Below are 12,710 nucleotides of genomic sequence, written 5' to 3' on the forward strand. Positions count from 1 at the left end.
GAATACAGTGAATTTGAATTCTTAAGATTTTTCCCGTGTGAATTGACTGATAGGTTTTTCCAACTAAAAGAACTGGCAAAACGGGGAATGTGCATTTTTTGCCTTGTTTCTAAAAGCTTCCATTTTGTTTGATTCTCAACAAATTTTCAATTGAACATCAAACATTATGGTCTAGAACTATATTCGGTTGAATCAGATACTCCCAGGAAAATGATACTATGGATTTGCACTCATCAGTAGTGAAAATTCTAGGTTACGGACTAAAACTGTGTGATTGCATATTATGGTGACATGCAAGTATGTGATACACCAGCGATGACAAAGAGGCCGATGCTGCCTATTAGAGAGGAACAATTAACCCATAGTGGGTCGTCTATTAGGTTGATCTCCTCCTTGTGGGCCCAACAGCCCACCGAGCCCTTAAATCCGCGCCCTGATCGGGGGCGCCCAACCCTTGTATGGTTGGTGGGCCCCTGTGACCCGCACATATATAAACAGAGGCGGGGGCCGGGGCACGACTGACGAAGTTCACCGCTGCCATAAACCCCATCGAAATCCCCTACCGATTTAGGGTTAGCGCGGTGCTCATGGGAAGCACACCACCGCCGCCATCTCTCTGCCATCACCGGCCACTACTTCACCATGGTCGGCACCGGCTCGAGCTCTTCAACACAAGGAGAAGGTAGGACTACCTGATCGATCTGACCTACCCGATCCACAAGGTCTATCAATGATATCAGCTAGATTGAGTTTAGTCTTTTCGGTAGAAAGAAATCACAGCAAAGGTAAATCCCTCCCCAAAGAACCCTAAAAAGACAGGGCAAAGTTTTCACCGGAGAAGGGCCTCGGGCCTCGCCGGCAAAGTGCGCCGCCGCAAGGCCGCGCCTGTTCCTCTCGATCCCGTCGCGCATCGGCAAGCCGAGGCGACAGGGACGAAGAACCTATCCCGAAAGGGGCAAAGAGCACTGCGGCCAAACCGCTCAACGGCGGCGTGCTCACCGCAAGGTGGACGCACAGCCGGCGAGGGGGAAGGCCACGGCGCCGCCGCCGTCTGCTCCGCCGCCCTCGGGCGCAAAGGGGGGCAGAGGAGGGCTTGACCGATCGTCTCTTTCTCTCTCTGTTGCTGGAGTCAGAGGAAGAAATGGAGGGAGGAAAGGAAGGAAAGGCGCGCCGACCTAGCACGGCGCGGTGGCCGTCGCCGGCGACCTGGACACGGGGCTGCCGCTACGGAGCATGAAAGAGACCAGGGGCGCGTGATAGCGGCTTGAAGCTATGTCGGTATTTCCCAAAAAGGAAGGGATGATGCAACACAGCGACGGTAGGTATTTCCCTTAGTGATGAAACCAAGGTTATCGAACCAGTAGGAGAACCAAGCAACAACACGTAAACGACACCTGCGCACAAATAACAAATACCCGCAACCCGACGTATTAAAGGGGTTGTCAATCCCTTTCGGGTAACGGTGCCAGAAATTGGCAAGCGGACGTGGATAAATTGTAGTAGATTGATAGATCGAAGCCAAATAAAATAAATAAGAATAAATTGCAGCAAGGTATTTTTGTATTTTTGGGTTTAATAGATTTCACAATAAAAGCAAAGGAAGATAGATCGCAAAGGCAAATAATATAAGAAAGAGACCCGGGGGGCGTAGGTTTCACTAGTGGCTTCTCTCGAAAAATTAGCAAACGGTGGGTAAACGAATTACTGTTGGGCAATTGATAGAACTTCAAATAATCATGACGATATCCAGGCAATGATCATTACATAGGCATCCAAGATTAGTAGACCGACTCCTGCTTGCATCTACTACTATTACTCCACACAACGCCTGCTATCCAACATGCATCTAGTGTATTAAGTTCATGGAGAAACGGAGTAATGCAATAAGAACGATGACATGATGTAGACAAGATCTATTTATGTAGAAATAGACCTCATCGTTTTATCCTTAGTAGCAACGATACATACGTCTCGGTTCCCCTTCTGTCACTGGGATCAAGCACCGTAAGATCGAACCCACTACAAAGCGCATCTTCCCATTGCAAGATAAATAGATTAAGTTGGCCAAAAAAACCCAAATATCGGAGAATAAATACGAGGTTATAAGCAATCATGCATATAAGAGATCAAAAAAAAACTCAAATAACTAGATCTGATCATAAACTCAAAGTTCATCGGATCCCAACAAACACACCGAGAGTTACATCATATGGATCTCCAAGAGACCACTGTATTGAGAATCAAACGAGAAAGAGGAATCCATCTAGCTACTAACTACGGACCCGAAGGTCTACAAAGAACTACTCATGCATCATCGAAGAGGCACCAACGGAAGTGGTGAACCCCTCCGTGATGGTGTCTAGATTGGATCTGGTGGTTCTGGACTCTACGCGGCTGGAATTGATTTTCTTCGACTCCCCTAGGGTTTCTAGAATATTGGGGTATTTATAGAGTAAAGAGGCGGTCCGGGGGCACCCGAGGTGGGCACAACCCACCAGGGCGCGCCTAGGCCTCAAGGCGTGCCCTGGTGGGTTGTGCTCCCCTCGGAGCAGCCCCCAGGTGCTTCTTTGGCCCATTGGTTGTCTTCTGATCCATGGAAAAAATCCACAAAAAGTTTCGCTGCGTTTGGACTCCGTTTGGTATTGATTATCTGTGATGTAAAAAACATGCAAAAAATAACAACTGACACTTAGTACTATGTCAATAGCTTAGTACCAAAAAATGATATAAAATGATTATAAAACATCCAAAATTGATAATATAATAGTATGGAACAATCAAAAATTATAGATACGTTGGAGACGTATCAGCGCGCGAGAAGGGAAAGAGAAGGGAGAGTAGGCGCGCGCGGCGCGGTGACCCTCGCCGCCATCGCCGACGGCTGGGGCGGCCGGGCGGGGGGCAGCCCCTTTCCTCGCCGCCGCGGGATAGAGACGAGGGAGTTGAAAGGGGATCGAGCGGAGAAGAGAACTGAATAACCTAGGGTTTTCGGTCAGGGGCTTCTCCCAGTTTTGTTCCATCGAAAATCGAGCTGGACCATCGATCTCATTGGACGGCTGTGGTGAAAAACCTAGCTGGACATGGGATTTTTGGGCCGAAAGAGGCTGAGGCCAGCAGCAGCAGTGTGGGCACTGCCATGCGAGATGGGCCGAGGCTGCAGCCACGGGCGGCCCAGGTCGAGTCGAGGCCGGCTACTGCTGTTTTCCACTTTCTTTAGTTTGTTGTTTACTTGGCAAGATTTTTGGGCAAATTTTCAAATAGTTTTTCTATGCATTTTTTTCCAACAAAAATCTTTGTTTAGAAAATAGAAAAGTAAATAGAAAAAGTTTCTGAAAATGAAAATAGTAAATTTTCAGAAAAATAAATGTCCATGAATTTTACAAAGAAAATAATAAAGTTCATGAATTTTTATTTGGTCAAAGAAAAGTTCTGTAAAGAATAAAAAGTTCATGAATTTTTATTCATGTTTTTCCGCTGCGTAAATAATTAATAGTGCTCTTTTACAAAGAAAATAAAAGATTAGATAGAATTAAGTTTTAAGAGCATGTTAAAGTGTCTATTAAAATGAATATGATTATGTTATTTTTTATGACCAACGTTGTGAATAACATGATCATGTTTTATTATTGAATTTAAAGGTGCATTTATTTCTAACATTTTGCCCAACGGTAATATAGATTTAATTGCATGGAAAATTGTATGTTTAATTTGACCAATGTTAGATTAATTCATATGATTGTTATACTGATATCACTTAAATTATGATTTCAGGAGGCTTCCACTTGATGAGTTGCCTAAAAGATGTTTCGACACTCAAAGGTGATAATTACACTGAGTGGAGGAAGAAAGTAGAACTATCATTTGTCTATGCTGAGCTGGACTGGGTTGTGGACACTCCACAGCTGGTCAGACCTACAGAGCCAGTCAGAGAGGCCACTGATGATAATGCTGCGTGGGATAAAAAGAGGGGGGATCATGATCCTGTGGAGATATCATATTCCATAGAAAACAAAAGGTGGGTCAATGCAAACAAAAAGTGCATGGCATTTATAAAGAATACAATTGAGAGCGCCATTGTGGGCTCAGTTGCAGAGTGCACTTCCGCAGGGGGGTTGCTTACAAAGATAAAGAGCCAGTTCACTGGCTCTTCAAAGATATATGCCACACAGGTGTTAAAGCAACTGGTGACAGAAAACTACACAGGTGGTAGTCATGGAATAAGAGAGCACATCCTTAGGATGAGCAACATGGCAGCAAAGCTTAAGCCCATGGATGAGGATCTGGAGATCAAACCAGCGCTCCTGGTCCACCTGGTCATGGCTTCACTATCAAAGGAGTTTAAAACTTTTGTTGTAAACTACAATATGTCACCTGGAACATGGGACATTGAAAAGACAATAGCAATGTGTGTCCAGGAAGAGGACAGACTCAAAGCCTCAAATGGTGGTTCACTCAACTATGTGAAGGATCATAAGAAAAAGAATTACAATCAGAATAACAAAAGTTCCCCCTCAAAGCCACATGGTAAAGCTGCCTATCAGCATCAGAAGAAAAAGAATTACAATCAGAATAACAAAAGTCCCCCCTCAAAGCCACATGGTAAAGCTGCCTATCAGCATCAGCAGAAGTCTTTCCCAGTGGACAAAGACACTTGTCTCCACTGTAAGAAGACCGGACATTACAAGAAAGACTGCCCTGATTGGCTAAAGTCAATCATGGCAAAAAGAGGTAACAATATACTCCCTCTGTTCCTTTATATAAGGTGTATTTGTTTTTTCAAAAGTCAAACGAGCACAAGTTTGACCAAGTTTTTAGAAAAATGTATCAATATCTACAATATGAAATTTATATCATTTGATCGATCATGAAAGGTAGTTTCATATCTTATCTATTAGGTATTGCAGATGTTTCTATTTAGTTCTCTAATATTGGCCAAATTTTCAAATGGTTGATTTGCACGAAAACCAATACACCTTATATTCTGGAACAGAGGGAGTAGTTTCCTTTGTAAATGAATCCTTGTATACACAGTTTTTAATATCTACTTGGTGGACCGACTCAGGAGCAACTGTTCATGTTGAAAATTCTTTACAGGGATTTCATTCGACGCGGACTACGCAAAGAAGCGAAAGACGCATTGAAGTGGCAAACGGAGTTGAAGCAGAAGTTGCAGCTGTCGGCGACATCTCCTTGGAGTTAGTCAATGGATTCAAGCTTCTGCTTAGAGATGTTTTATATGTTCCATCATGTCATAGAAACTTGATTAGCATTTCATGTTTGGACAAAGATAATTATGAGTTTTATTTTGGACATGGCAAGTGTGCCGTATGGTTTAATAATTCTTATGTGGGTGATGCTTTACTACATGATGAGCTTTATTTATTATCACTACGTGAAAAAGTGCATTCTGTGTGTAATGTGAATGAGCATGTCGTGTCGAATAAAGAACAAAAGAAAAGAAAGAGAACACTCGACTCATCGAAATGATGGCACTGTCGCTTGGGCCATATTTCCAAGGAAAGAATAGAAAGATTAGTCAAAAGTGAAATTCTTCATCCGTTAGAATTCTTAGACTTAGAACAATGCATAGATTGCATTAAAGGAAAGTATATAAAACAACTCAAAAGGGTACAATCCATAGCACAGACACACTAGAAATCATTCACACTGATATTTGTGGACCATTTCCGGTGAAAAGTGTGGATGGATATGACTCGTTCATAACATTCACAGATGACTACTCTCGCTATGGATATATTTATCCAATCAAAGAAAGATCTGAAGCGTTGGATAAATTTAAAATATTCAAAGCTGAAGTTGAAAATCAACACGATAAAAGAATAAAGATAGTAAGATCCGACCGTGGGGGAGAGTACTACGGTCGGCAGACTCCATATGGACTAGTCCCCGGACCTTTTGCAAAGTTCTTGCAGGAGACTGTCATAGTAGCCCAGTATTCAATGCCGGGCGAGCCTCGGCAAAATAGAGTAGTTGAAAGGCGCAACCGTACACTTATGGATATGGTGCGCATCATGATGAGTTACTCCACCTTGCCATTGGCATTATGGATGGAGGCGCTTAAAACCGCCATTCACATTCTCAACAGAGTACCAAGCAAGTCGGTACCCAAAACACCGTACGAGTTGTGGACAGGAAGAGTGCCTCCCTACAACACTTCAGAGTGTGGGGGTGCCCTGCTGAGGCCAAAATGTTTAATCCAAACATTGCAAAGTTAGATCCCAAAATAGTGAGCTGCCACTTCATTGGTTATCCAGACAGATCAAAGGGTTTTCGTTTCTACTATCCAGCCAGATATACAAAGTTTGTAGAAATAAGAAATGCAGTCTTCTTAGAGGACGAAATGATGAGGGGGAGCATGGTAGCTCAAAAAAATGATCTCGAGGAGAAGAGGATGCATGCACCTAATCCGATGATTCAGGGGCCATTTTTCTCACTACCAGTTGCAACTCCACCCATGACAACTATGGGAGTAGACCCGGAACCTGTCCGTCAGGAGACGACTGAACCCGTTGTTGAGCATGAAAGGGAGGTGCAGCAACAAATTTTACAAGAAGTGCCAGAAGTTGAGGCACAAAATGTGACAGAAACTGAGGCCCTGAGAAGGTCTACAAGACACATAAAGTCAGCTATTTCTACTGATTATAAAGTTTATAACATGGAAATAGTTCATACAGAAAAAGATCCCACCTCATATGAAGAAGCCATGAGAAGCCCTCATTCATCGAACTGGATGAAGGCAATGGAAGACGAGATGAAATTGATGAGTTCCAAAGATGTTTGGGACTTAGAAAAAATTCCTAAAGGATCCAAGACAGTAGGCTGTAAATGAGTCTACAAAACGAAGTATGACTCTAAAGGGAATGTAGAAAAGTATAAAGCAAGACTTGTGGCAAAAGGATTTACACAAAGAGAACGGATAGATTACAATGAGAAATTTTCTCCAGTCTCATGTAAGGATTCCTTCAGAATCATAATGGCATGAGTTTTGCTCATTTTGATTTAGAGTTACATCAAATGAAAGTAAAGACGACACTTCTCAATGGGGATTTAAAAGAAAATGTCTACATGAAACAACCAAGGGTTTTATCATGGAAGGCAAGGAAAATATGGGATGTCGCCTGAAGAAATCCATTTATGGATTAAAGCAAGCCTCTAAACAGTGGTATCTAAAGTTTAATCAAACGATTAATTTTTTTTGGATTTAAAGAAAATATTGAGGACAACTGCATTTATGCAAAGTTTAAAAATGGGAAATATATTTTCCTAATCTTGTATGTGGATGATAGCTTGCTTGCTAGCAGTGATGCTAGTCTGCTACAAGAAACAAAGAAGTTCTTGTCCTCAAATTTTTGATATAACAGATCTTGGTGAAGCATCATATATTTTGGGCATAGAAATCCACCGAGATAGGAACAATGGAGTCTTAGGACTATCGCAGAAAGCATATTTAGAAAAGGTTCTTCAAAAGTATAATATGCATGCAAGTAAAGCCACACCTGCTCCTATAGTCAAGGGCGATAGTTTTGGGAAATTCCAATGTCCCAAGAACCAGTACGAGATCAGTCAAATGAAAGCAGTACCATATGCTTCGGCTGTTGGAAGCTTACAGTATGCACAAGTGTGCACTCGCCCTGACTTAGCTTTTATCACCGGGGTACTCGGTAGATATCAAGAGAATCCAGGCATAGAGCACTAGAAAATGGTAAAAAAAAGCATTGTGTTATGCGCAAGGCACGAAGGACTACATGCTAATATACAGGAGAAGTGATTCCCTAGGGATAAAAGGGTATCCAGACGCAGATTTTGCGGGGGACAGAGATGATAGAAAATCCACGCCAGGATACGTATTCACCCTTGTCGGGGGAGCTATTTCGTGGAAAAGCTCCAAGCAGTCGATAGTTGCATCATCCATGATGTATGCGAAATTTATAGCATGCTTCAAGGCCATGGGGCAGGCGATATGGCTAAAGAAATTTATACCCGACTTGAAAGTGGTAGATTGTATTCACAAACCACTAAAGATGTACTGTGGCAACCAACCCGCAGTATTCTATGCTCACAACAACAAGTAGAGTAATGTTGCCAAAACAATAGAGATAAGGTATTATGTTGTGAAAGATAATATCCAGAATCAAACTATAAGTCTCGAGCATATAAGGACAAAGGATATGCTTGCGGATCCACTAACGAAAGGCTTACCACCCAATGTGTTCAAGGAACACTTAGCCGGCATGGGTTTAAGGGAAAGCCTACGATTTCTGGATAGGTCCAAAAGGAACAAAATATGTTTATAAACAAAATGTATGTTGTAGCTGTATGATTCTATCGGCAATTAAGCTGTGACGATGAAACATGCTCTATGTACCAATATGTGATGAAACAAATAAACTAGAAAGTATAAGGTTAAAAGTAAAGTTGAGATCAAGGGGGAGAATGTTAGGTTGATCTCCTCCGTGTGGGCCCAACAGCCCACCAGGCCCTTAGATCCGCGGCCTGATCGGGGGCGCCCAACCTTCATATGGTTGGTGAGCCCCTGTGACCCACGCATATATAAACAGAGGTGGGGGCCGGGGCACGACTGGCGAAGTTCACCGCTGCCACAACCCCCACCGAAATCCCCTACCGATCTAGGGTTAGCGCGGTGCTCACGGGAAGTGTTGGGGAGCGTAGTAATTCCAAAAAAAACCTACGCACACGCAAGATCATGGTGATGCATAGCAACGAGAGGGGAGAGTGTGTCCACGTACCCTCGTAGACCGAAAGCGGAAGCGTTAGCACAACGCGATTGATGTAGTCGTACGTCTTCACGATCCGACCGATCAAGTACCGAACGCATGGCACCTTCGAGTTCTGCACACGTTCAACTCGATGATGTCCCTCGAACTCCGATCCAGCCGAGCTTTGAGGGAGATTTCCGTCAGCACGACGGCGTGGTGACGATGTTGATGTTCTACTATCGCAGGGCTTCGCCTAAGCACCGCTACAATATTATCGAGGTGGACTATGGTGGAGAGGGGCACCGCACACGACTAAAAGATCCAAGAGATCAATTGTTGTGTCTATGGGGTGCCCCTCTCCTCCGTATATAAAGGAGGGGAGGAGAGGGCCGGCCAAGGGGAGGAGGCGCGCCCAAGGGGGGAGTCCTACTCCCACCGGGAGTAGGACTCCTCCTTTTCCTATTTGGAGAGGGAGAGGGAAGGAAGAGGAAGGAGGGAGGAAGGAAAGGGGGGAGGCCCCCTCCCAATTCGGATTGGGCTTGGGGGGGGCTCCCTTGCTCCTTTCCCCTCCTTTCCACTAAAGGCCATTAAGGCCCATATATCTCCCGGGGGGTTCCGATAACCTCCCGGTGCTTCGGTATTATCCCGATCTCACCCGAAACCATTCCGGTATCCAAATATAGTCGTCTAATATATCGATCTTTACGTCTCAAACATTTCGAGACTCCTCGTCATGTCCGTGATCACATCCGGGACTCCGAAATACCTTTGGTACATCAAAACCCATAAACTTATAATATAACCGTCATCGAACTTTAAGCGCGCGGACCCTACGGGTTCGAGAACTATGTAGACATGACCGAGACACGTCTCCGGTCAATAACCAATAGCGGAACCTGGATGCTCATATTGGCTCCTATATATTCTACGAAGATCTTTATCGGTCAAACCGCATAACAACATACGTTGTTCCTTTTGTCATCGGTATGTTACTTGCCCGAAATTCGATCGTCGATATCTCAATACCTAGTTCAATCTCGTTACCGGCAAGTCTCTTTACTCGTTCCGTAACACATCATCCCGCAACTAACTCATTAGTTGCAATGCTTGCAAGGCTTAAGTGATTGTATTACCGAGTGGGCCCAGAGATACCTCTCCGACAATCAGAGTGACAAATCCTAATCTCGAAATATGCCAACCCAACAAGTACCTTCGGAGACACCTGTAGAGCACCTTTATAATCACCCAGTTACGTTGTGACGTTTGGTAGCACACAAAGTGTTCCTCTGTTAAACGGGAGTTGCATAATCTCATAGTCATAGGAAGATGTATAAGTCATGAAGAAAGCAATAGCAACAAACTAAACGATCAAGTGCTAAGCTAATGGAATGGGTCAAGTCAATCACATCATTCTCCTAATGATCTGATCCCGTTAATCAAATGACAACTCTTTGTCTATGGCTAGGAAACATAACCATCTTTGATCAACGAGCTAGTCAAGTAGAGGCATACTAGTGACGCTCTGTTTGTCTATGTATTCACACATGTATCATGTTTCCGGTTAATACAATTCTAGCATGAATAATAAACATTTATCATGATATAAGGAAATAAATAATAACTTTATTATTTCCTCTAGGGCATATTTCCTTCAGGAAGCACACCACCACCACCATCTTTCTGCCATCACCGGCCACTACTTCACCACGTTCGGCACCGGCTTGAGCTCTTCAACACAAGGAGAAGGTAGGACTACCAGATCGATCTGACCTACCCGATCCACAAGGTCTATCATCGTCTTCATCAGCCGACTCACATGGGTAGACCTACAAGAAGAGGTTGAGGCTTGTGAGCCCTTCGAGGTTGACTCGAAATAAAATGAGTCAAGTCTGAATGTTTTTGTGTGACTCGACCGAGAAGCGAGCCGATCATGAGGTAATACGAGCTCGCTCGATTTTAGCTTGGCATCCATTACAGTGCACTACGCCAGAACTTTTTATGGTCTTTGGACTATATTTTGTTATCCCAATTAAATGTTTGTAGTGAATCCTTGTATTGTGTTCCAATTAAGTATTCGTATATGAGTTGAGGGAGAATAAGCTAAACTACTCTAAGAAAATTATATCATCATGATGTTGATCATAGTAATATTTTATAATTTATAGTGTTTCAATGTATGTTCTTGTATCATATTTAGTCGAAGGACTCGCCACGGATAAACAAGGTTGTCATCATCTTTTGCTCGAAACTAGCTCGAGATTGTTAAGTTGGTCAGAAGCCATTTTCCACACCTCGACCCTTAACTTAGACTCGGTCTAGGCTCGCTAGAATTTTAATGCGAGCTAAGCTAACTGTATAAGGGCGTGTTTGGTTGCCGTGTGCAACAGTGCCTGCATCGCATACACTTCTCTACTCAGCCTGGCTATGCAAATGCAGCCTCAAATTCACCATATGCATGTTGTTTGGTTGCCTGCATGCCCTCTTATCTGCATGGGTTGAACCACACTGCCTGGTGTTTGGTTGCTTGCATGTTAGTCCACAAACCCAAGGCATGGTGTTTGGTTGTATGCAAGGTCTGATGTGTGGTAACCTCTTTGGCTAGTTGGTGAGGTCACCACCACACTTCGGCAGCACACATCATAAGCACAACAGACTATAAACAAAGCATCAACTAGCATAATTCAGATATAAGCAGTACCACAGATATAACAGTTCAACGCATAAACCATCAACTAGCATAATTCGATAGTACGCTCGAAAGAGGTGGCCCGACCCTACTCCTTGGCGGCGAAGGCGTCGTCGTGCTTCCCGCACTTGTTGATGACCTCAATGCCATCGTCATCGAAGATGATGACCTTGAGGGTGTCGGGAGTGAGGAGCTTGAAAGTCACCATGTAGCCGATCTTGATCTGATGAACGGCTGCGTAGGTGGCCCAACCCTGATCTAGGGTCACCCTGCCATTCATCAGCTTGACCGTCACCTTCTAGGAGCAGCCGGTGTTGTTCCTGAGCTTGAACTCCGTCGGCACCGCGACGAAGTGCTTGGTGAAGTCCAGGGGCATGGGGATGCACTCAAGCTTCGGTGCAAGGATGACCTTGCAGAAGTGAGTTGGGCCATCCTCCTGATGGTAGTGGCTGTAGTTGCGGTGCTTGTTGCTGGGGGGCTCCTCCATGCCCTCGTCATCGCCACCCTCAGGCGTCTTCGGGTCTTCCTCGGCGGTGGGCGGCAGCTCAACCTCGTCGGGCATTGGGCGAAGGGGCTGCTTGCCCTTGCTGTCAACGGCCGGGAGCACCTCCGTGTCCTCGATCCGCACACAAGTCATGGAGTCAGGCATTGCACAGAGTTCCTGGCTAATTCAAGAGCTTGTAGTTAAAACGGCATGACTGTCACTCTTCTCCTCCTCTCCATCCCTCCTATATTTACTCACCCCGCCCATCACTATTTACCCACCCCCTCTCTTCTCTCACTGTCAACCTTCCTCCTCCCCATCGCCATGAGCTCTAGCTCCAACTCCAATGCCAACCCCTTCCCTTGGGGTATTGGCTGGAGGGCCTTCTTCCTCGAGTGGACGGCTGGTGACCGGACCAAGTTCGAGAACACCATGGAGGTGTGCTCGAACTTCGGCTCCATGGCTGACATGTAGAACGAATCGAATGCCGTGGTCATGAAGGCCAGTAAAGAAGAGCTGAAGAGCTGATTCCTGACCCAGCGAAGGGCGAGATGGCAGTTGACATCATTTGTTGGGCCATGAATCAGGTCGTCTCCGACGACCCTAAACAGAGGAAGAAGTGGCGCAAGTATAAGACCTACTGGGCTCCTAATGACCGCCGTGCCGCAGTGTACTGGGAGACGGCTATCGCACCGCCGGCGGTCATCGGCGGGGAGCCTAAGGAGGAAGAAGAGGCGATGCACATGCCAGCTAGGGCGCCGGAGCCAGTCCGTCCTACCTGGCAGATCGACCTCGACTCCAC

General features: G+C 44.9%; 1 protein-coding gene and 1 pseudogene across 1 annotated transcript; one reads left to right on the forward strand and one right to left on the reverse strand.

Annotated features, from left to right (window-relative positions):
• Positions 1-663: 663 nt before the first annotated feature.
• Positions 664-5,141, forward strand: LOC147965728 (uncharacterized). The gene is made up of 3 exons (XM_087526895.1): positions 664-682; positions 3,772-4,728; positions 5,095-5,141. Exons 2-3 carry the CDS (start codon positions 3,786-3,788, stop codon positions 5,139-5,141), a joined length of 990 nt encoding a protein of 329 aa, XP_087383021.1. The 5' UTR covers positions 664-682; positions 3,772-3,785.
• Positions 5,142-11,512: 6,371 nt separating this feature from the next.
• On the reverse strand, positions 11,513-11,986 carry LOC147965729 (putative B3 domain-containing protein Os03g0621600; annotated as a pseudogene).
• Positions 11,987-12,710: the final 724 nt, after the last annotated feature.

Source organism: Triticum urartu, chromosome 6A (genome assembly GCF_056163025.1).
Source record: "Triticum urartu cultivar PI428250 chromosome 6A, HENAU_Tu73, whole genome shotgun sequence".
In the NCBI taxonomy this organism is placed as follows: Eukaryota; Viridiplantae; Streptophyta; class Magnoliopsida; order Poales; family Poaceae; genus Triticum; species Triticum urartu.

Bases quoted from the DNA above. Each gene is read 5' to 3' on its own strand.
- LOC147965728 (XM_087526895.1), top strand. From the start codon at position 3,786: ATGAGTTGCCTAAAAGATGTTTCGACACTCAAAGGTGATAATTACACT. The intron at 4,729-5,094 runs GTAACAATATAC...AATTCTTTACAG, and splicing joins GTCAATCATGGCAAAAAGAG to GGATTTCATTCGACGCGGAC.